Consider the following 22,439-nt stretch of genomic DNA (forward strand, 5'->3'; position numbering starts at 1 on the left):
GCAGCCACCAATTACCCCTTAAGTCGCTTTTAAGCAGTCATTACATAAATTCTTTTCATTTTCGTTGCGTGAAAAACGTTCTGATCAAAGGAGTTATTTCGGAGTGATCTGAATTTTATTTGAATCCGCATTCAGTCCGATTCGGAGTGAATTTCATTACGAAGCGGAGTTTAAAAAATAAAATAAACTTCCCTTTGGAGTGAATTTGACTCCAAAGGCATTAAATAATTACACAATCCGCTCCAGATTTAATCCTCGTTCACTCCGCAAATTTTTTACATTGTAATAGTAATAATTATGATATTATATTATGAAAGGTAATAATAATTTTAAATATAATTGTAAATAAAATCTGTTTGTTGAAAATTTTACACTCAACTTCACGCTTGTTAATTAACTATGCGATGAAAATCACGCGATTTACGGCTCGGCTTCTTTTTGCCTTTACATTTATATAAATACGTGCTATTATATAGATTGTTCTGTAAATATCGCCGAACACATTGGTATGAATACACAAATAATATAATATAAAATGATTTGTATACCTCTTACTTTTTTATATCTTTTTCACTGAATTTAAAATATGTGACTATTGTGAACTAATGAATAGTGAATGATTTTGTAAAATTTGTATAAACAGAAAGTGTATTTTCAATAATTTAAGTATGTGTAAATTATAGATTACATAATCGTATAATATTCACCGTTAATTTAGTTGATAAAAAAATTATGCCGGTTTGTTATTTTGTTTTCTTTTCTTATGATAAAAGACAAACAGTTTGAAATTTTAATTATTTCGTACATTTAATCCTGATGATTTTTAATTTGCGATATTTTTCTCGTTAATTCTGTTTGTTAAATTTGAAAACTTTTTTAATAAAAAATTTTTTTATTAATGATGTTATTTTTCTTTATACAGAAATGTATTTTTTGAAAATCGAAATTATGAAATATTTATATTAATATTTTAAAAAATTCGAAAAAAAAAATTTGTAAGCTCGGTTAAATAACAGATGTTGATGCGCTGTAAAAAATTTTGGGGCTGCGATGTGGTGTGAATGATTCGGTGTTAAAATTTTCAACACTGCCGGTGTGAAAGTTATCCGACGCGGTGTTAAATTTTGGACCGTGTGAATTAGAAGTTTTACTGAAAACTCTCGATTACTTTGACACTAAATATTTAATTTTTATTGTAAATAATCTACATAAATAATAATAATGATATACTAGTGCTACAGCCTATATATATTATTTGATAATTTTTAACGACAGATTATGTTATTGGAAAAAATTTGAAGTAATTACACCGAATGGTGTAAAAGAATACATTCATACTGTGTTTAATTTACACCGCGAGATATTTCACACCGTGAATTCACACCCAGCAGACCGTATAAAGTCCCCGAGGACAATTTTCACAGCAAAAATTTTTTACAGTGTAGTGTTTATATTGTGATGTTTAGTTTTATATTGTTTGATTGTTTTCCTATATGTTAATAACGTTTTTCTGAGCAATGTCTTGAAGAATTTTGAGTATCGATGAGTGTACCTGCTTGGTCCTTCGTCGTTTTGGTCTGCCGCGTGCTTCGATGGCCAATAATTTTTTGAGTTTGTCCTAGAGATGCGAGACGGATATTTGTTGTTGTGGTTGTTGTTGTTGATTTTGATGATAAAGATGACACGATGAAGAAGATGGCATTGCGTAAGATATACATATTTTGTTTGTTTCAATAATATTTTAATTTAGGAGAGATGAGAGTGACGGTAGGGGAATAAATATGCGAGCATGAATCCTCAATAGTTCTTTTAAAAAAGGTTTCTTATCTAATATGTTTTTATTTTAAATAAAATAAATAAATTTCCTACACATTCAAAGCAAGTCATTCCACGCATTATTGGTCAGCATTTCATTAATTTTTATTTTATCGCTTTCAATTTTCTGTTTTTTTTTTTTTTTTTTTTTTTTTTTTTTATATTTACTTTGTATACTGAAATATTTTATCGCTAAAAAAAAGTTTTTTTTGAAATTGGCTTTTTTGGCAGAAAGTGAAAAATTAAATATTAAAATTGACAATTAAATTATATAAATTAAAAATAATAAGCAATATAGCAATGAAAAGCTGTTTTTTTTTTAGATGGAATTGACACTCTTTGCTGCGTTATATAGAAAAACTCTTCATAAAAAAAATTATGACACAAATGAAAAAATAAAAATTTCAAAAAAAGTTTAATTTGAATTTCATGCTAATGCTAGTACTAATTAAACTTTTACCGCTGCTATTCTAGTATTTACATATTTTTTTGGTTTATTTTTTTTGTACAGTAATCAGAAAAAAAATATCAAAATTTATCACTAAACAAAATTTAATTGTACGGCTAATATTTCATTTATTGTACAAATTTTAAATATTATTTTACGCACAACAAATATTTGAAAATTTATTTACAGTTTTTAAATTAAAAATAAATAAATGAAAAATAATTATTATACAAAGTAAGCAACTGATTCCGATCTGGAACTAAATTACGATGTCAATTATTTTGGACAAGTATTCAATTAATTTCCATATAATTAAATAAAAATAAAAATTTAATACAGGAAAATTTTTTTGAGTAATAATTAAAATTCAAAATCATTAGCATAAAATTATTTGCTGTCAAGATTTTTTTAAAAATGAAAATAAAATATTTATGGAAAAAAAAACAATTGATGAAAAAAATTAATTATTTTGTGTGTTCCTGTGTAGTAAAATAAAAAGTCTAGTAGACAAAATGGAAAATGAAATGAAACCGTATATCCCTTGAGTAAAACTACCGTGACCCAATTGATCCCCAAGGAGTAACAATGACGTTGAACAATACTCGCACAACTTGAATCTATCTTCTTACAAACTAAAATAATATTAAATCTTAGCTTGTGTAGTTGGCGAGTTTGCTCTTTTGCATGCAGCGAGTGAGTTACAATCGTCACGTTCAACATTATTACAAAGAGGCTAAGTTTAACACCAAAGTATAACACCATGGTGCCATGAAAACAGATTAATTAATTGTGTACGTTTAATAAAACGTTTTTAAATTATTGCCGTCACTTACAGTGTCACAATAAATTTACCAAAATATAATATTATTTCGTATTCATTTTAATTAACACAAGCAGCAAAGAGAGTAATTGGGAAAAAATAATAAATAAATGTCAGTGTAAAAAAAAATTTATCTTTACTTCCTGAGGTATTTTTATTTATCAACATCTCATGAGACTTCATAAACTTCAATATGAATTTTTGATTAATTAAAAAAAAATTCATCTCTTAAGTCTTGCAAAATTATTATTAAATTGATGTTTCAAGTTAATTGAAATATAATTATTATAATGTAAAAAATTTTTCAAGTAAACGCAGATTTTTGGAGTACAGGTGGAGCGGATGACTATTTATTTAAAATTCTTGAAGTGAAATTCACTTCAGGGGAGTTTATTTGATAATGAAACTCCGGTTCAGAATAAAATTCACTCCTAAAGAGAGTTTATTTTAATATTAAAACTTCAAATCGGAGTGAATGCGATTTAAATGAATTTCAGTTCATTCCTAAATCACTCAGCTAAAAAAAACAAACTCCACATTTACTCCTTATACGAAGTAATTTTTTTCAAACTCCGGAACTTTTAGTGATGGAGTGAATTCGGATTTAAATAAAATCAGAAGTCACTTCCGACTTTTTACAGTGTATATATATAATTTGTTACAGGTAAATAAGTACAGATATGTCGTATAAATTTTATAGAAATACTATTTTTTTTTTTTATTTTTAGGAAATAAATTTTTGAAGCATTCATCGAAAATTACGAAGTTTGTGAGATCTCAAAAGATGACTATAAGAAAATAAAAATACCTAAAGAATCAGTCATAAAATTTTTTTTGCATGAGTATATTTTTTAAATGAGGAATTTTAATTGATAATAACTGATATAGAAAATGTGATTTATGCGTAAATGAGTTTGATGGTTTTTGAAGAAGAAAAATTTTTTCAATGAAAGTTGATTTAATGGTGAATATTTTTTTTCTACATACTTTAATCATGTTTAAACATTTAAATAAATAAATAACATCAAATTTGATGTAAATAATTTGTTCATATCTAGATTTCCTACATATGTTAATGTATGAATATTAAATCATCAAATTCAATGATTTAATTAGTATTTGTTTAAACATGAATAAGTCCATTTGCATATACATATATATACTTATATATTATATATATATATATATGAGTGATTAGCACGTGACGAGAGCGAGTGTAATAGACGTATGCAAATAACTAAACGCAATCTTCGAACTCTCTTCTCTCTATTTATTTGATATTTAAAATTAAAAATATATAAATATATATTAATTAAATAATGAAAAAAAAATTATCGATTTCATTGTTCGTTGAATGGCTTCTAGACACACATATAGAGAAACCTCCACCTAGATCCTAGGATCTTTAACGAGCACATACACATTAATGCAACGATTAAATAAAAATTAAAGACATTAATTATAATAATATTTTAATGAAAATGCATAACTCGGATTTGAAATCATTTTTTTATGGAAAATAACTACAGCTCAAAAAGTTTTAATCTCGAAAGCATTTAATATCTATTAACTTTTTTTTTTTTTTTTTTTTTTTTTCATTTTTCATAAAAAAATTCCAGCGTACAGTATTTTTCATACTGTACAAATATACTATAGTAAATATGTCAAAAGGTAAAATTTTTCAAATCCGAATTTAATATTAAATTGTGAATAAGGATAAAAAGTGTTGTGAATTGGCGGAGGATTGACGCAAGTTTTAAAGCACACATACCGCCGCTAAAATGAGTCATAACGTGCGAACATATTTAAGTGCTCGTGAGGCGCATGTTTATATACCATATATATATTCATATATATATATAATATTTATAAAATGTATGTGTATAAAGATCAAATGGAAGCAAGGAAAATAGGAAATATTGCAATGGTAATATTTATATATATACAATCCAAGCTCGTTATAAGCAATCATCTAAAGAGTTGGGAAAAAATTTTTGAGTCGCGTATATGTAGTCGCAAGTCGTTTGTTATAAGCAACGATGAAAGTGTAATACACTATACCGATAATTACACTGTAAAAAATCGGAGGTGAATTCGGAGTAATTGCGGATTTTGTTTCAATTCGACTTCGTCACTCGAAGTTCTGAAGTTTGAAAAAAAATCACTCTGCATACGGAGTAAATAGGGAGTGGTTTTTCAGCGGAATGATTCCAGAGTAATGTGGATTTTCTTTGAATCCGCATTCACTTGGCAAATTTTTTACAGTGTGTACAAAATAAATTTTTGTCATGGGTGTTGCTTATAACGAGTGTCGAGTTATGAAATTGAAACGCCGGAGTAGTGGGGGAGTTTCAAAGTCTTAACGAAAAGCTTGATAGGGGGAATTACTTCTAAGGAGCTTAGACTGTATTTATATATATATAGATTAGATTATTTATAATGAGAAAAAGAGAGAAAAAAAGAGAGAGTGATTTAATTCTTTGTCAAGTGCAAAAAGAAATTGTTTTCAAAGAGTAATGATCATTACATAAATAAATATGCATAATGCTGTAAATAAAAGTGATTAACATATAATTAAACAGAAGTAAGAGCCAGTATTCATATGAAATAATATAATTAAATAAATAAATATAATAATAAGTAGAATAAAAAAATTGAAAGGTTATTTATATACAATAAAATGTATGCAGATTTAAGGACAAAAATGTTTGAAATGTATTTGAGATATTTAAATATTTTTGTGCCTTTTTTGCGTAAACGTGTTTTTACCTCTTGAGCTTTGGACTGTCATCGGGGATCTCTAGAGACTGTTTATTAATGCAAAAAAATTGCTAATGGTTTTTTTTTATGTGAATGATGCGTCCTAATCTCCATAACTATCTCAGTACTTGTTATTTAAATATTAAGTGTTATTTTTTTTGTTAATGGTATCATTTTTTAAATTACCAAAAAATTATCATAATGTATATCTGGGATAGTTAGATGAAGCGAATGCATAGCGCAACAAAATAACTACGTGCAAGCTTACTAAGTATACATAAATATGCGTCCCGGTGTAAAATACAAAAATGTATTTTTTTTTTTTTTACGTGATATGTTAATTTTTTTTACGTTTGTTTCAATAGTTATGATTATAATTAAAATAGTTTTAGTTAAAATATATATTACGATTTGGGTGAATATTGATTTAATACTACTAGGATAGAAAATGTTTAAGGACCTGCTTCTGGGCCATGGACTGCATCTGCTGGAACATGATCCTCTCCTCCTCTTTTCCTGAAACACGACAAAGTAACGAGAAGCTCGCGAGATTGTTTCGAAACCTGACTAATTATTATGGGTGGACTTTTGTTTCAATTCAAAATTATTATTATTATATGTGACTGACATATTAATAAGTTTTTTTTTTTAGTAACTGGTATGTAAATTTTTTGTTGTTTTTATTTTTAAAATACTTATTTATCTACGAGTAACTGTAAGTGACATTAAAAGTATTTAAATATTATGTATATTTTTTTTTAATGCGCAATGCATATAAAAATATATTAGAATTTCTCTTGGGTAAAAAAAATGAAATTCATATTTGACGTTATGAAGGGAAGTCACAAGGATTCAGATGAATTTACTTCAATGATCCGCAATATTGAGATGTAAAACCTTCCTCGAGAATATTGAGTATTAGGAAAAGCATTTTTATGAGTTTCTGATGTCTATTTATTTATTGATGTACAGTGCGAGAAAGAATTTATATATAAAATAATCAATGAAAATTTTCATAACTTATTTAGTTACGAGTAGTGATGTAAGGCAGAGAAATTGTCAGACAATTGACCAGCGAAAAATTGACTAATGATCATTTCTTCAACTCAACGAACGTTTTCCCGCTAATTTGAATTTGACAAAAAAATTAACTGAAAAATTTTTTACGAATTTTTTAGAATAAACCAATTGGTCGTTATGTTGAGTGATGCGACTTGCAGTTCATACTTAAAATTACAAGTGCTTGTACATTGAATATTGTCCCGGAAAATATTTCATAAAATTTTTTGACGTCAATTGATAAGCAGTAAGTCAATTTATCGTGATCTGACTGAACATAAAATTGACGGTCATTTCGTATCACGTAAGAAGTAAAACGTGCTCGGAATTTAAAGGAAAAAATAATATCTTAGTTATCTCCATTGTCTTATTTTTATATTTCATCTCTTGAACATTTAAAAACGCACGATATTTCATTTTCTCTCATTTGTTTTACATCTACTTTACATATTTCGCCCGCGACCTGATTTTATATTTATATGTTTTTTCTTTGATACTGCAATAAAAATGAGGATAAAAAAATTTTTTTCTCTATTTATATGTCAATGTGTCGTATAAATTTTTTTTTAATGTTTATTTTTAAATAAATAAAAAAAATTCATTACTTATAATGCGCTTTTTTTTGTCAAATAAAAAAGAAAAAATTTAAAAACCTATTGATAAAAATATACAAAAAAAATTTAATCTCTCACCCATCCCCTTGTTTTGGAGCATCTCCAGGAGCTTTTTGATGCTCTCATCACGAGCTTGTAGTGTTTGCTTCTGAGTTTCTATTCTCAGTTCGAGCTCCTGAAATAAAAAATGGTAATTATTTAATTTGAATAGTAATTATCTTCAATCATATGTTTTATTAATCAGATCACATCATGTACAGTATCTCCAAAGGAATTTAAAATAATTGCTCATTAGCACGCGATATATATACGTGTAATTAAAATAAACAGTGGGAAAAATAAATTAATATGGATGCGGTGCGTAATAGTAAAGTTTAATAAGTTTTGTTTTTATAAAGTGTCTAAGATGGTAACATCAGCAACGCTTGTCAACTCCAATACTTTAACACCCATTTCTAACGAATTTATGACGCCTCTTTAACGACAGAAATGCAATTAAGCTAGAAATAGATTCTCGACGGTGGATCTCACCCACATAAACGATAAATTTCAGACTATGAATTTTCGCAATATTAAAAATTACTTTAAAATATTATTTTGAAAAATCTATTTCATAATAATTAATCTAATTCATAACTTTATCAGCAACATGATATTGAAATTTAATATTTAATATTAAAAAAAAAATCTGAAAGGTTGAAAAAAATTTTTATTGGAAGTTGACCATGAGAAGAATGGAAAAGAATGAGAGCGTTTATGTTTAAATGAAAAGTGGCCTGTACATTTAATTCTGTTAGAAATCATTCCACACAATATCAATATTTTTTATTCCTGATGGTGTCCTCTAGCAGGAAAAACTCGAAAAAATACGAGAATAAATTTTTTTTCGACTTCCGAATCGGCAGTTTTGGACTATGGGCTTTCTATGTACATATTTTTGCAAAAAATCGCCCGTAACTTTTTTTATATTGAAAATAATTCCACATAATGCAAACGTTTTTTGTTATTTATGGTGTTCTTCAGTAGAAAACATCCCAAAAAGTATGAGAAAAATGTTTACTTTGAATCTCAGGCATACAGCAGATGGAGGCAGATGAAGCTGCCTACATATTTTCATCAAAAGTTGTCCGTAACTTTACTCCTGTTATCAATAACTGTCACAATATAAACATTTTTTGTTTCTTACAGTCTACTCTAGTAGAAAAAACTATAAAAAGTCCCATGAAGAATTTTTTTTTAACTTATGACAATGCGTTTAATGGACGAGGGTTGATCAGATTAGGGAAGGATGCTTCTGTCTATAGACTTTCATGAACAGTGACCCGTAGATTTACTCCTGTTAGGAATAACTCTACATAATATGAAAGTCTTTTGTTCCTTGTAATGTCCTCTATATTATATAAACACATATTTTACCTTCAACATAATTATCATAATTTTATATTTGTCAAATTACTAATTTAATATTTTATCTTAACATTTTAAAACATTTATATAGACAAAGATGACCAGCTAACCCTCGCAGATATTTCAGAATCGTTATCGTAATAGATTTCCTAGTATCCAAAAAAATGAAAAAAAAATTACCCTTCTAATCTAGGATTTACTAAACAAATTTATTGTGCTTTAGGTCCAATTAGTTTTTCTAAAAGACAAATAGCCATATAGTATTAAAATTTTTTTTGGCAATAAATCGTTAATCCCTAACATTTGACTTTATCGATCTCTTAAAAAAATGTATTTTGTTGTTATTCTTTTAGAGTTGGTTCATTAAAAAAATAAGATTTTTCAAGTTATTAAGATGTAACGTCTGTATATTTAAAAAAAAACAGTCGTTCCTCCTAAAAAGTAATTATTTTTTGATATTTTACTTTCATTAATTACAAAACCAATTGGAAAAAGGGGTCTGAATCTTTCAGAATCTTAGTAATTCAATAGTACCTACATATCCGGAAAATATGATTAAAATACTCGCCGGAGGCGGACTCACCAAACCTATTTTCCTATGCCCTTTATTGCTTTTAAATTAAAATCATGTTTACAGATAACATTCAACTATTTTTAAATGTAATTTAATTATTTGGCTATGAATGGTTTTTTTAAAAAATTTAGATGATTACTCGGTGTGGTCTAAAAGTTACACTAAATATCGTGTTAAATTTTGGTGGTGTGAATTAAAAATGTTTACTCTGTCAAGCGTGCGAATGTGTAATTTATGATAATTTTGATTTTAAAAAAATGATTTAAAAAATATTTAAATGTTCGAAACTTTATTTAATATTTAAATAAAATTTTCAATATCATTTGTTGGTCATTAATCAAAATTATAACGAGTAACACGGAATGGTGTAAAAAAGTAGGTTACACCGATAATTTTTTACACCTTTATTTTACACTATACGGTCATGTAAAGTTCTCAGGGGCATTTTTGCACCAAAATTTTTTGCAGTGGAACCTAGAATAAATAGAAATAATTTAGTTATTATTTTTTTTTTTTTATTTCTATTGTCGTAAAGATGAATGGCTTAGTTTTATAGAGGATGAAAGAGACTGTCGAACAGCAGTGATTCATCCTCAGTTTTAAAAGTTTTATGATGCACATATAGGTATGAGTCGTCTGAGGACAAAATTGATGGAATCATCATATTGATAAATCTTTCCATCATTTTCAGCATAAAAACATTTCAAATATGTATTATATGTTTTTTTATCTCTCCATCATCAATCACGCTACTCATAAATATCGCATTTTGTTAAAATGTTTGGACTACACAAATATGTCAATATTATCTTTCGAGTATCAAAAATAATATACTAGAGACAGCGGGTGGAAATATTCTGATTGTTTTTCATTTAAAAAAATAGAACATAAGAGGAAAATTTGTGGGTGAAAAATTTGTTTCTTTCTTCGCTATTATATATATTTTCATGTTTTCAAAACTAGAGTTTAAAATAGTTGTGTTGAAAAAATTAAAAATAGAAAACGTGACTTGGAATTCGTAGGATGGAACGTGACAGAGTGCAGGTCGGTAAGCTTTCAATTTACGTTGGACTCGTGGTGAGTTTCAAGGGGTTTTACAACCGTTGAGATTTAAGGAAAGGTATATGAGAAGTGAAAGGGGAGAGAGGGCAAGTATAATCGAGAAATACGATAATGAGCAGCAGTACGAGAAAGCGTCTGCATAATCTGGCTGATAGCCAAAGGCGACCAGTTGCTTCCCGTACGTCACAACTGGTTGACCTGAGTAACGACAGAGAACTGAGTCCACAATCATTACATTACGTGTATAGTTTTCTTTCGCTAAACTCAGAACCGTCAAGATGCCGGAAGAGTCTCACCAGCGGCTTGTAGAAACATGTCATGCTCATAAGATTAAAAACGTATGAGGAAAACTATATTTGTCGAGAGAATAAAGGCTTTAAATGTACCATAAACAATTGTGATATTTGTGCCAAAAGTTCGACACGATCATTTCACCTGTTCATTTACCTTTAGGTCAATGACTTTTTAAGATTTACAAAATTCCATGCCAAAATTTTAGTACACTCTCTTGGATCTCATTCAATTCAGTCTTTGTTTTAGAAAAAAAAAAATTAGATTGATAGTTTTAAAAATTACTTTTAAATACTAAAAATAAATTTGACTTTGTCAAAGTTTTTAAGAATTTAAAATTTATGGAAATAAAATAAAACATGGGAAACTTTGTCTCGCTAAAAAAAAAGTTTACCAATGACTGAACGTAAAAAGTGAAAAAAATTGCAAGGCTGGTTAATGTATTGTTAAAAAAAATGTTTAAATGAAAATTAAAAGTTTGATTTGAAAAAAAAAAAAAAAAGATTTTCATTATTAGAAAAAAAAAAATGATGAGAGCTAAAGTAGAAGGAAGTTTGTGGTTTAACGCAATGCATTATGCCAGTTTTTAGTATTTTTTGTGAGGACTTTCATAATCCCGGACAGCTTGAGAGGCCGCAGCCTCGTTAGCAAATTCTCGGCTGACCTAAAATACTTCCACTACTGTACTGTATATTATAGATTTATTTTTGAATAAAACTTTTTTTATATTTTCCTTCAGATTCTTCTATTCTTATCGTTGTTATGATTATTATTATTATTCTTACTGTAAACTGCATGCACATGATACTGATGTTGTTTGTGGAAAACACTTTTATTGTGCAGGTATGTATGATAAAGATAAACTCAATTTAAAGGTTTTTGTACACAACAATGCAATAGTTGTAGCACTGAAAATCAATATTGTTAACTCATTTTGAAATTTGAATAAACTTATTGATTAAACTATTTTTTACCTTTATTGTGTCCCGCAGTATTGCTATTTCTCGAGTTAGATGTTCATTTTCATTGTAAAGAACTTCCATTTGTTGCTGCATTTCTACGCTGGGTCCTCGCATTCTCAGTCTCAATTCTTCCTCCAACTGTCTTACCATCATACTTTGTTTCTGCAACACACAATCAAGACAAATAATATAATAAGACATGTAACACTAGTATAAATCGTAGCATCAAAATGATAATAAGAAAAAACATTGTAAATTATGAGATAAAAGTATCAAAAATAATTAACCCTACACACAGAAAAAAATGATTTCTTAACGTAAGAAATATATCGCATTATGAAATAGAAATAAAAATTTTTTCAAGACACGAAATAATATATTTTAGCCCTAAAAAATGTTTGTTTTCACACGAGTATAGAAATTGACTACAAAATGATGAAAAATTGGACTAAGGGTAATAATATTTTTTTTTTATTTCAAATTTTTATAATGAAAATTAAAAAACAAATGTAATCCCTACTAATTCATTTTTACTAGAAATTTGAATAGCGCGTTACGTGCGCGCGTAAATTTCAACCAATACTGAATCGTGGCCCGTTTTTTGCGAATTTCGACCTTTGACTAACTTCAAGACTTTCATCTATTTTATAATATAGGAAATTGATTCTTATTTTTCATATCCTTTGTACTCATATATAAATTAAAATATAGAAAATCATACTGAATTATATTCTATATATAAAGCAATATTTATGAGTTAAATAAAATTTTCTTTACTATAATAGCGTAATAAATAATTTTAATTTGTTGTCTTAATTTTTCATTATTCGCGTTTTTGAGTATACAAGTTCTTAAAAAAATTTGTATAAAGCTAATTAATATTCGCGTATCTTGATTATATCCTCAATAGGAAGCTGCTGGTACAGAGCTTGTACCTTGTGTCATTTCACCCTCCACCAGTTCAGTAGATCTTAAAGAAGATCCAGCTTGTAGCAGCAAAAATACACAGCCAGTAGTTTCTCCGGCGGCTATAACTGAGCGAGAAGCTTTTATTGCGCTTTATAATTACCACCACTCGTTGGCGATTGCTCATCAAGACCCCAGATCTTTTCATTAAATATTCAGAGATTTTCCTGAGTATGAATTACATTTATGGAACGGACTCAGTTTGATCATAATCAAATATGAACATTTCGGCAATGACATAGTGATCTAGTGCAATGTTAATTATAATTCCTTTTCAATTAATCAAATTTTTATAAATTAAAACGAACGTCAGGTTGTTACTGCGAGAGGCGCGAGATACTCAGAGCCATCTGATGGAGGTTCAATTAACAGAAACCAAGGTTGGAATCTTATATAACAAATGTCAGATTAAATTGCCTAGCGATTGAGTAAATCTATAGTATGGTTCGCATGCAATGTCACAACAATTGCAACGATACATACAACGCAATGGCAGTGTGTTCTAGAGTATAGTTGATAACAAGCATCAATATTACACTCGTCCAGTGCAGTAATAGCACTCATACAATCGTCAGGTTACCGAGTTAAACCCTGTACGATAGACAAGGGAGTACAGTAAATACCGGGAATGCAATAGAGTATTTCCTACTGGGAATTATATCAATCTATGTCAAATCGTTGTTAAACATAAATGCAATTATATTATTCGAATACTTGCCGAATAATCTATGATAATTTATACATTAATAACAACCTGTTTAATTATCAACTCTAACGATAATTCATATCAAAAAATCACATTCAAGTTTATAGTACACTGTGAAAAATTCCCATTAAATTTTACTATGGGTGCATTGTAACCCCGGACCATAAGGAAACTGGTACAAAATTTACAAGTGTCCCATAGTAAACGGTATGCGCAGGCGATACGATTGGGACCTATGCGCATACGTTTACTATGGTACACTTGTAAATTTTGTGCCAGTTTTCTTATGGTCCGGGGTTACAATGCACCCATAGTAAAATTTGTTGGAAATTTTTCACAGTGTAAGAAATATTAGTTTTAAAAATTTGAAATTTAAATTTCATTATTTTCTCTACAATGAGAAATTATTATTGTTTGAAATTTTATGGTGTCATATAAAGCCGGACTATGTAGACCATCTGCAGAAATTTAAATCAACACATAGAAAAATTACTATGGCCATAGAAAAATTTTGACAATATGAATTTTACTAATTCGAATTGAAATAAAATCCGTTACTCCGAACTTACTCCCAATTTTTTACAGTGTAGTATTTGAGGCAAAAATAATTTCATCGTGTATTTAATTTTTTATTATCACTATAATAGTATTAATAATTGAATAAGACATAAATAAAAATAAAAAGGGTCATTGATGTCATAAAATAATTTGGGAACATGTTTCGGTTGTTACACACGGAATAAATTGAATAATTTATATACAATACAATACAATGTGTTTGTCTGTATGTATGGCTGTCACATATATATAAAGTTAATGAATATTTGCGTGTAAAAAAAAGAATGACTTGGGAAATGGGTATCAAGAGTGAGCGACAGTTTATATTAAGGGCCTGGAAATTCTGGACAGTCAGAGAGTGCAACGATTGACCCGATTATTCTTGCTCATCCATACCAGGCTAACGGGAGCGTGACGTCACGGCGTCGAGGCCACACCCGGTAAGCTTATGACGTCACAATAGTTTAGTGGTGAATGCGAATAAGTGGTTATAATTAGTTGATAGTAACTATATGTCAACAGATCGATGCGTCTGGTTTTGACTAAAAACAATTTTTTTCCCAAAGAGTTTATTTTCAAACTTTTAGGGATGATTGCCCAATAAGATTTATGGTTGTGCAAAATAAGTATTTAAAATAATTTGTCTTCCGCACAAATTGCTAAGATAAAAATTTTAATTTAAATAAGCTAGAGTATGCGTAAAAAGTACCTGGCTAATAAAGTAAAATAACTTTTCATTATTTTTAAGATAAATTTAATAAAATGTAATCAGATTTAAGTTGAATGACGTAGATAAAAGCGCTTAAGATTACGTCAATACATATCTGTCGCGACTATTACGGAACGCTAAGTCTCCCTTGAGGCATCAACCCCTTGGTGGCTGTGATGTTCGATGCCACCCCTGTCTCATTGTGTCTTCAGGTTACTAAACAAGCTAACAGTGTATACTAAATATTACTTGATGCAATTATACCCATAAAATTATAAACAAGTTATGATTTAATATTTCGCATTGAATAGTCATCTTTTTTTTTTTTTTTTTTTTTTTTTTAATTTAATTATTTAGAGAAATCAAATCAATGAATTAAGTTTCTAACTAAATCAGGGTCACTTATAATCGATTGTATGAGAAAATATAATGCATAGGTATTCATAGCATATAAATATAAGACGCCTTAGTCATAAGCAAACGAGAAACTTTCGTACCTTAGTTGTGGAATTATTGTCTATAATGCTCAACTTATCAATAGATAATGTTTCAATACTCGGAAAAATAAATAACTGACCTTTTTTTTTTCAATTAGTGACTCAATTTAACCATTTAGTGAATGAAAAGAAATACAACCATTTATTGTTTGTGATATTGTTGACGGTTATTGATACAGTCATATATTTATTGTATATATACTAGGGTGATTAAAAAAAAAACTTAAAATCGATCAGAAGATTATTTTTTTTATGAGCTTGAGATTAAAATGGAAATAACTAGAAAAGAATCAGGAATTCGAAAAAACTTTATGAGTAATAATTTGTAGGAAATAAAAATGTCTACAAAAAAAAGTCCTATGATATTTTGTGATAAGTCTGATAGTTTCGCCGGAAAAGTAAAAATATCTCAAAATTTAATATAAATTCAACTTCAACCTCGAATAACTTTTGAACAATTGGATTTATCAAAAAATGATAAGAGACTTTTTTTTGTAGAGCATTCAATTTCCTACAAAAATATGTCTGTTGATTTTTTCTACTGTGCATCGTTAGCTAATTATAAAAATCAGAAGATGCAAAAAAAAATTTTCCCATGTTATTCTTATGGAAAATAGAAAAGTGCAATGCGGAATCTCTTAATGTTAATATTAAGAGCTCTAATTTTCGAAGGCATCTTCTTATATCTAAATGAAACTTTTGAACCTGTTTGTGAGAAAAAAAAAAGTGTTTTTTTTTAATAACCCTAATATATACATTTAAATATAAACAATAAAAAAGTATATACACTGATAAAAAAGTTGACTTAATTCAAGAGAAAATCATTTTCTTCAAAATGGAATTCTTGGTTCAAAATTTTCGCTCTTGAATCAAGTCAACTTTTTTATCAGTGTATAATAATCATATAACACAAGTCGAATTACTCATAATTTCGTAGTGCTAAATACAATTATTTTTTATATTTATAAAATTCTAATTGAAATGTACTTGACATCAGCTTATTTGTTATTATTATTATTTATAATCTAAACCTGTATGTAAATTGCACGGAGAAATTATTCTTGTTTATAATACTATGGTGTCAAAGTAAAGCCACCTGACGGAAATTGAAATAAACACATGCGAAAATCACTATAACCATAGTAAAATTTACAATGGTCACAGTAATTTGTGATACTATCGTTGCCAATTTTACTACGATCACGGTAATTTTTACACGGGTTCATTTCAGTTTCTGCGGGTGGCCAATATGGCCCCGCTGTACCATGACATTGTAGCATTTCAAACGAGAATAATTTCTCTGGGTAATCGTATATTTTTTTTGACAGCCATAAGAAATTTTAATCTCTGTAAAAAATTGGGAGTAAACTCGTAGTAATTACGGATTTTATTTTAATTCAAATTTACTCTGATTCAGAGTTTTGATATTAAAACAAACTCCCCTTTGGAGTGAATTTCACTTCAGGGAAATTAAATAAATAAACAGTTATGCAGTCCAAATTTACTCCGGATTTAATCTGCAAATTTTTTGCAATGGTTGAAAAAATTAAATAAATTACAGTAATTCATTTTTCTTTAGCATATCAATTAGTACGATATTTTTATAGATCTTCGACTAAGCATACTTCAGTTTCAATTATCTGCAATATATCATAATAGTAATAATTTACAGAGCAATAAATTTAATATTCGAATTTTCGTTTACGTCAAATTTGTTTTATGATACAAATAAATAAATATAGTGTCATGAATTAATGAATTTGAATAAATTTTGAGAAATTGACTTAATGTTAAAAATAACCAGATTATGTATTCCTCTTTTTATTATCAGTAATATATTTTTTTTTATTTTTAGTATCACGTTATTGATCTTTTTTTTTTTTTATGTATTTGTCTAGAGAATTTTTTCAATTTTAAAAATCCATGAGTTAAATTTTACGGTTTACCATTTTATTTAAAAGTTAAATTTGTTCAGTAAATTGCAATCACAAATATTTTTTAAATATCATGAAATAAAAAACGTAAAACAAATCGATATATTTAATCGATTATGTTTTCAAATATCATGAGTAATAAATAAAATAAAAAAAAATAGATAAGAAGAAGAAATGAGCAATGGGCTGTGAATTTTTAAGGCGAAGCCTTTCTTCAGATCCTATTAAATATCGTATACAAGTCTTACATACCCTATTCTTATTCTTTACCGTAAGTAAAAAAAAATTCTCGACGTGGATATAATGTTTTTTTTATACCGAATATCGATTGTACAATATAAATATATATTCATCGAAATATAAAAAGTATTATTTTTTTTACGGCAAACCCCGATGCTTTAAAGGAAACGCATGAGAAAAAACATGAAAACAGAAAGTCAAAGAGTGGCTGGAGAGTCTTTTAACTTTCAGGGAAATAAGAGAGTCTAAGATTCTATTATAGTATGAAGAAAAAAGAGTCTGGTTGTGAGGTCATTGTACCTCGAGAGGATCGATCCTCTTCTGAGAACTAAAGCCACCCCAGCAGTGCTTGCAATGTCGCGTCGACCCTTGTGTTAAGAAAGCATGGAAAACCGTCGATAAAGTCACACCTACGTTGAGAAAAAGAAAATGACATTAAAGTTAAAGGAGTGTATGTACTTTTAGTTCCTTACGGTTCCCCTGAGTTTATTACTTATACTCATACCCTGTTTTAAATCTTTAACGATCATTCTGAGACCTAAACATATACGTGTGGAAGCTTATCGTCCACTTAAAGCATACATCGAATTAACTCCAGTTAATACCATGAGAATAATAAAACGTTTTCTTTGATTATTATTTATCTACATCAAAAAATTACGACTGCTAATTCGACTTTTACTGAGAACACTTCAAACTTTTTATAAAAATATAATTCATTAAATTTACTACGTCAAAAGTAAATTTTAAACGTTCATACAATTAATTTGTACGTTTAAAAATAATTTAAATTTCTTTACAATGATAATTTAATTACACATTAGACTTAGGTGCCTCTAAAAATTTTATTTTTAAAAATGCGCTACTATTAGCTTAAATTAAAAAAAATTCAAAGAGACGTCTCTCAAAGAAAAAGCGTCAGATAAAAGTTGTAAAAAAACTATTGTCAGCGATTCGAGAAAATTACATACATCCTCTGCACTTTTTTTGTTTTCATATCACGAAAGTAATATCTTACAGTATATTTTGAAAGTTGATAAAAACATAATTGGATTATTCATATGATAAAGTGTCAGACATTAAATTTAATTACATGAAAATAGATATATATATAATAGGATAAAAATAAATGGTTTATTAAGATGATAAAAGTTAATAATTAATGGGAGTAAAATACGAAAGTGCTAATGAAGGTGTTGTGTTGCGTATAATTTATAAATTAGTATCTTTTGTTATAAAACTTTTATTTCCCATGATTTTATTAACGCAGTAGATATTACGACAAGACCGTTGAGTATCAGTTCGAGGTTTAAAAGTGAAGCAAACAGGGCACGTAGTATAGTAATCGTAGTAGTAGTAGTAGTAGTAGTAGTAGTAGTAGTAGTAAAGTAGTAGGAGTAGTAGTAGTAGGAGTAGTAATAGTAGGGTGTTTGAGAAACAGAGTCGCTCAATAATGCCTCTGCATCATTCCTTCTCACTCGATGTCTCTCCCAAACGCTCGCCCTATTTCCCTCTGCTCTTTTCCTTCAGTTGACCCATTTTCCGTGTACATACTGTACACAGCACAGTTCTAATACCGCCCGATTTTTTTTCTCTTATATTTCCCAACCATTTTTACGGAAAAATATATTTATGGAAAAAAAAATCAACGGGCATGACATAACTTTAATAGTATATTCAGCATTTTATCATCCCACAGTTGTATAAGTACCAATTGATCTACCTTTCAATATTAATATGACATGTAATTAATAGTCAAAGAAAAAAAATTTTTTATTGAAAAATTTTTAAGTATAATTTCTTGAAAATAAATAAAAAATTATGAAGTACTATAATTTAATGGTACATTAATTTTTTGAAATAAATATCTGAAGAATTTGAAAAATAGTACACAGAAAAAAAAGATCTCTTGGGAGTAGAAAAAATTTTCTTGAGGCGAATAAAAATTATTTGCGCAAAAAAATTCTATTTTTCTGTGTAACAAGAGTATAATTTTTTATTGAAAGGTTAAACATTTTTGTTATTTTAAATAATAGAATAACTGGTGTAGTTGTAAAGTATAAATTTCATCCCACGGTTGACGACAGAAATGCAAAAAGGATAAGAATGATAAGTTGAAATGAGATTTTTTAGTACATATGTATATACAATGTATTTTACATATATACAAACATATGTGTAGCACAGAAAAATTTAAAAAAAGGTGCATTTGCTGAGTAGAAGTGATACTTCGTCAAACGTCACCAGCCACTTCCTCATTAAAATACGTGTCCGTGATATTCATGGGTGACATACAACGTAGTCAGCATGATATATTTGCTCGACAACTGAAAATAGTTTGCCAATAAAATTATTTGTATTTCCACCGATCCCGCTTAAATTAAATGCTCTAATCATGAGTAATCAATGAAATAAAAAATAAAATACTGAATGAATTATTGTATCCGGTAAATATTATATAATTCATTGAAAAAGTTTTTGTATAAGAACTCGAGATCATTAGTCAGTAAATTATTGGAGAAAGTAGGAAATGAAAATTAATTTCCTGGCTTGTATCTCGCACGTAATCGCTGAAATTGTAATGTGAAATTTTGGCAAACGAGAGAAAACCTGTGGGTTATCAGTTTCCGCTATTTATATTTCCCTCTTCCTATATGTCAGCTTCACTTTTCTCATTGGGAGAATGCCAGAATGACTGCGAAAGTTTTAGAGTTCATAGCACACGTAAAAATTTTTTTTTTCTTTTATCGATGAGCAAAATCGGTCAAAATTTTTTTCTATTTCATTTTTATATTTAATTTGACAGTTGATAAGTCAAATAAATTTTATTAAATCAACATAAAAAATTTAATCGAAAATTAAAAAGTAATAATGAAATTTTAAATATAAATACGTTTAAAATTAAATCATTGAAGTATGTATTTAGAAAAAAAAAATTCGTAAGAGAATGGACCTACTGTTTTATTCAACACTGAATCAATCTTTTTACTTAGCGTTTGATTTGCGCGTTGCGTCACTAAAAACCTTGACATCAAACGTCGATCTACGACATCTACAAATTACAACTTTATACTAAACTTCTGAAAGATAAAGAGGTATGTGATTTATATTTTATATGTCAATATAAATAAACAACATTTATAGAAGCCAATGGTAAAAATCAAAACTTTTGAAAAAATAAAGTTTTTGGATGACAAATTCGTATTCGTATTTTTATTTATTCATAGGAAGCAAATATATATATATATATATATATAATTTATCACCTTGGAACTTTAAAAAAATTTGATTCAGACGAAATACATTTTTTAAATCTGAAAATTCTCATAAAATAAAAATATATCATAAGATATAAAAAAATAAATTTTTTTCTTACGCCAAACCGTTTTCGATAAATTCTTTGAATAAAAAAAATGTAATATTTTAAATTGTAAATTTATGAAATTGAATTTTTAATAATTCGCATTTTTCTCAATATTTCGATATTAAAAATTCATATTAATTAAATTAAATGCAAAATTTTAAAACTAATATTTGTGCAAGCGATAAAATTTGCATATTTTATAAAAATCGTGATGTGAAATTTTCTAAAAAATTATCTAGATTTAATTTGCATACTCATAACACAACATATAATTAATGTGATATTTTATATAAATTTTTTAAGGTAGATAAAAAGTTATAATTTATAAAAAAATAAATAAATCAATGAATAAAAATAATCCGAATAAAAATAAGTAACATGTATTTTACAAAGATCGTGGCTGTTTAAAGTGTACAAGATATATCTATATATGTAGATGTTCATCGATCGGCCTAAATATAACGTTGGTAGCAGAGAGTGGCCGACGGTACACGCGAATAACCACGAACCCTCGCACCGACGGTGTTTTCTCAACAATATATATGTAATACAACAAAATAGATCTAAGCGACTTAACTACATTGTTCTATTCCTGCTTTATGTGGATTTGCGCGTACATTTGTGTCCATATACACAATTATTTGTCGTCACGATTGTATATCTTTTATAAGTTAACAAATCGATTTTTTATTGGTCGAACATTTATTACTTCTATAAAATAATTATAGGTGATACTATAAATATTTCCTACCACAAAACATCACTCGATTTGTCTACTTTATTCATTACGATTTATCTATTTCAGTAACATGATGCACTGTAGAAAATTTGCGGAGCGAATGCAAAAATCCGCAGTAATTATGGACCGGATGACTGTTTATTTATTTAATCCTCTCGGAGTTAAATTTACTCAGGAAAGTTTATTTTAATGTCAAAACTCCGAATTGGAGTGAAATAAAATCCAGATCACTTTGAAATCACTCCGCTGAAAAAAAAAATTCTCTATTTACTCCGTATATGTATTCAAAAAAATCTAACCAAGACAAATGAATTTATAACTTTTATTTAACGAATTTTTACAATGGAGTTTAAATTTCTACTTTTTGTAACTTAAATTTACGTGAAAATTTAAAAGATCAAAATTCCATTAAAAATATAATTATTTTTTTTTTAGAAAAAAAACTGACCGCTGTAGTAAAGAAAGAAGGACAATTCAATGTAATCGGAAGTGATGTTTTTTCTGTGACCTACATCACGTAATTTTCTAGTCGCATATTGAAGTTTTTGAAAGCATTAAAACTTTTCTACTAATCGCACCATTACATAGATATTATTTTTTAATGATCTATTTTTTTCTACATTCTTCTATTTTCTTGACCTCATGACCTACTCGAACATTTATTCTTACATTGATAGATGTAAAGAACAGAAGGTCTTTAGGTCACACGTGGCTCTACTCATTCCTCATTTAACTCATTGCTATTTTAATTATTTATCCTTCAGTTATAATTTTATTATTATTATTCAGCTCATCACGTTTATTGCAGTAAAGATATTAAAAACAGACATTAGTATTAATTAAGGCAATCAAAATTAATTAGTACTTTGCATAAATAATTTATCACGAGCATGCAGTCAAGTAATATTTTTATC

At 27.8% G+C, this 22,439-nt stretch overlaps 1 protein-coding gene across 1 annotated transcript in view; it reads right to left on the minus strand.

The window, feature by feature from the left end:
* Window positions 1-22,439, minus strand: part of LOC103581019 (trichohyalin) — a 52,899-nt gene that overhangs the window by 26,112 nt on the left and 4,348 nt on the right. Inside the window, exons 2-4 of the mRNA XM_008562993.1 lie at window positions 11,825-11,974; window positions 7,595-7,691; window positions 6,304-6,359 (exon numbers count right to left, since the gene is read on the minus strand). Of these exons, the coding sequence (XP_008561215.1) occupies window positions 6,304-6,359; window positions 7,595-7,691; window positions 11,825-11,974 (303 nt within the window). The remainder of the gene's footprint in view (window positions 1-6,303; window positions 6,360-7,594; window positions 7,692-11,824; window positions 11,975-22,439) is intronic.

This window comes from Microplitis demolitor, chromosome 4 (genome assembly GCF_026212275.2).
Source record: "Microplitis demolitor isolate Queensland-Clemson2020A chromosome 4, iyMicDemo2.1a, whole genome shotgun sequence".
Classification (NCBI taxonomy): Eukaryota; Metazoa; Arthropoda; class Insecta; order Hymenoptera; family Braconidae; genus Microplitis; species Microplitis demolitor.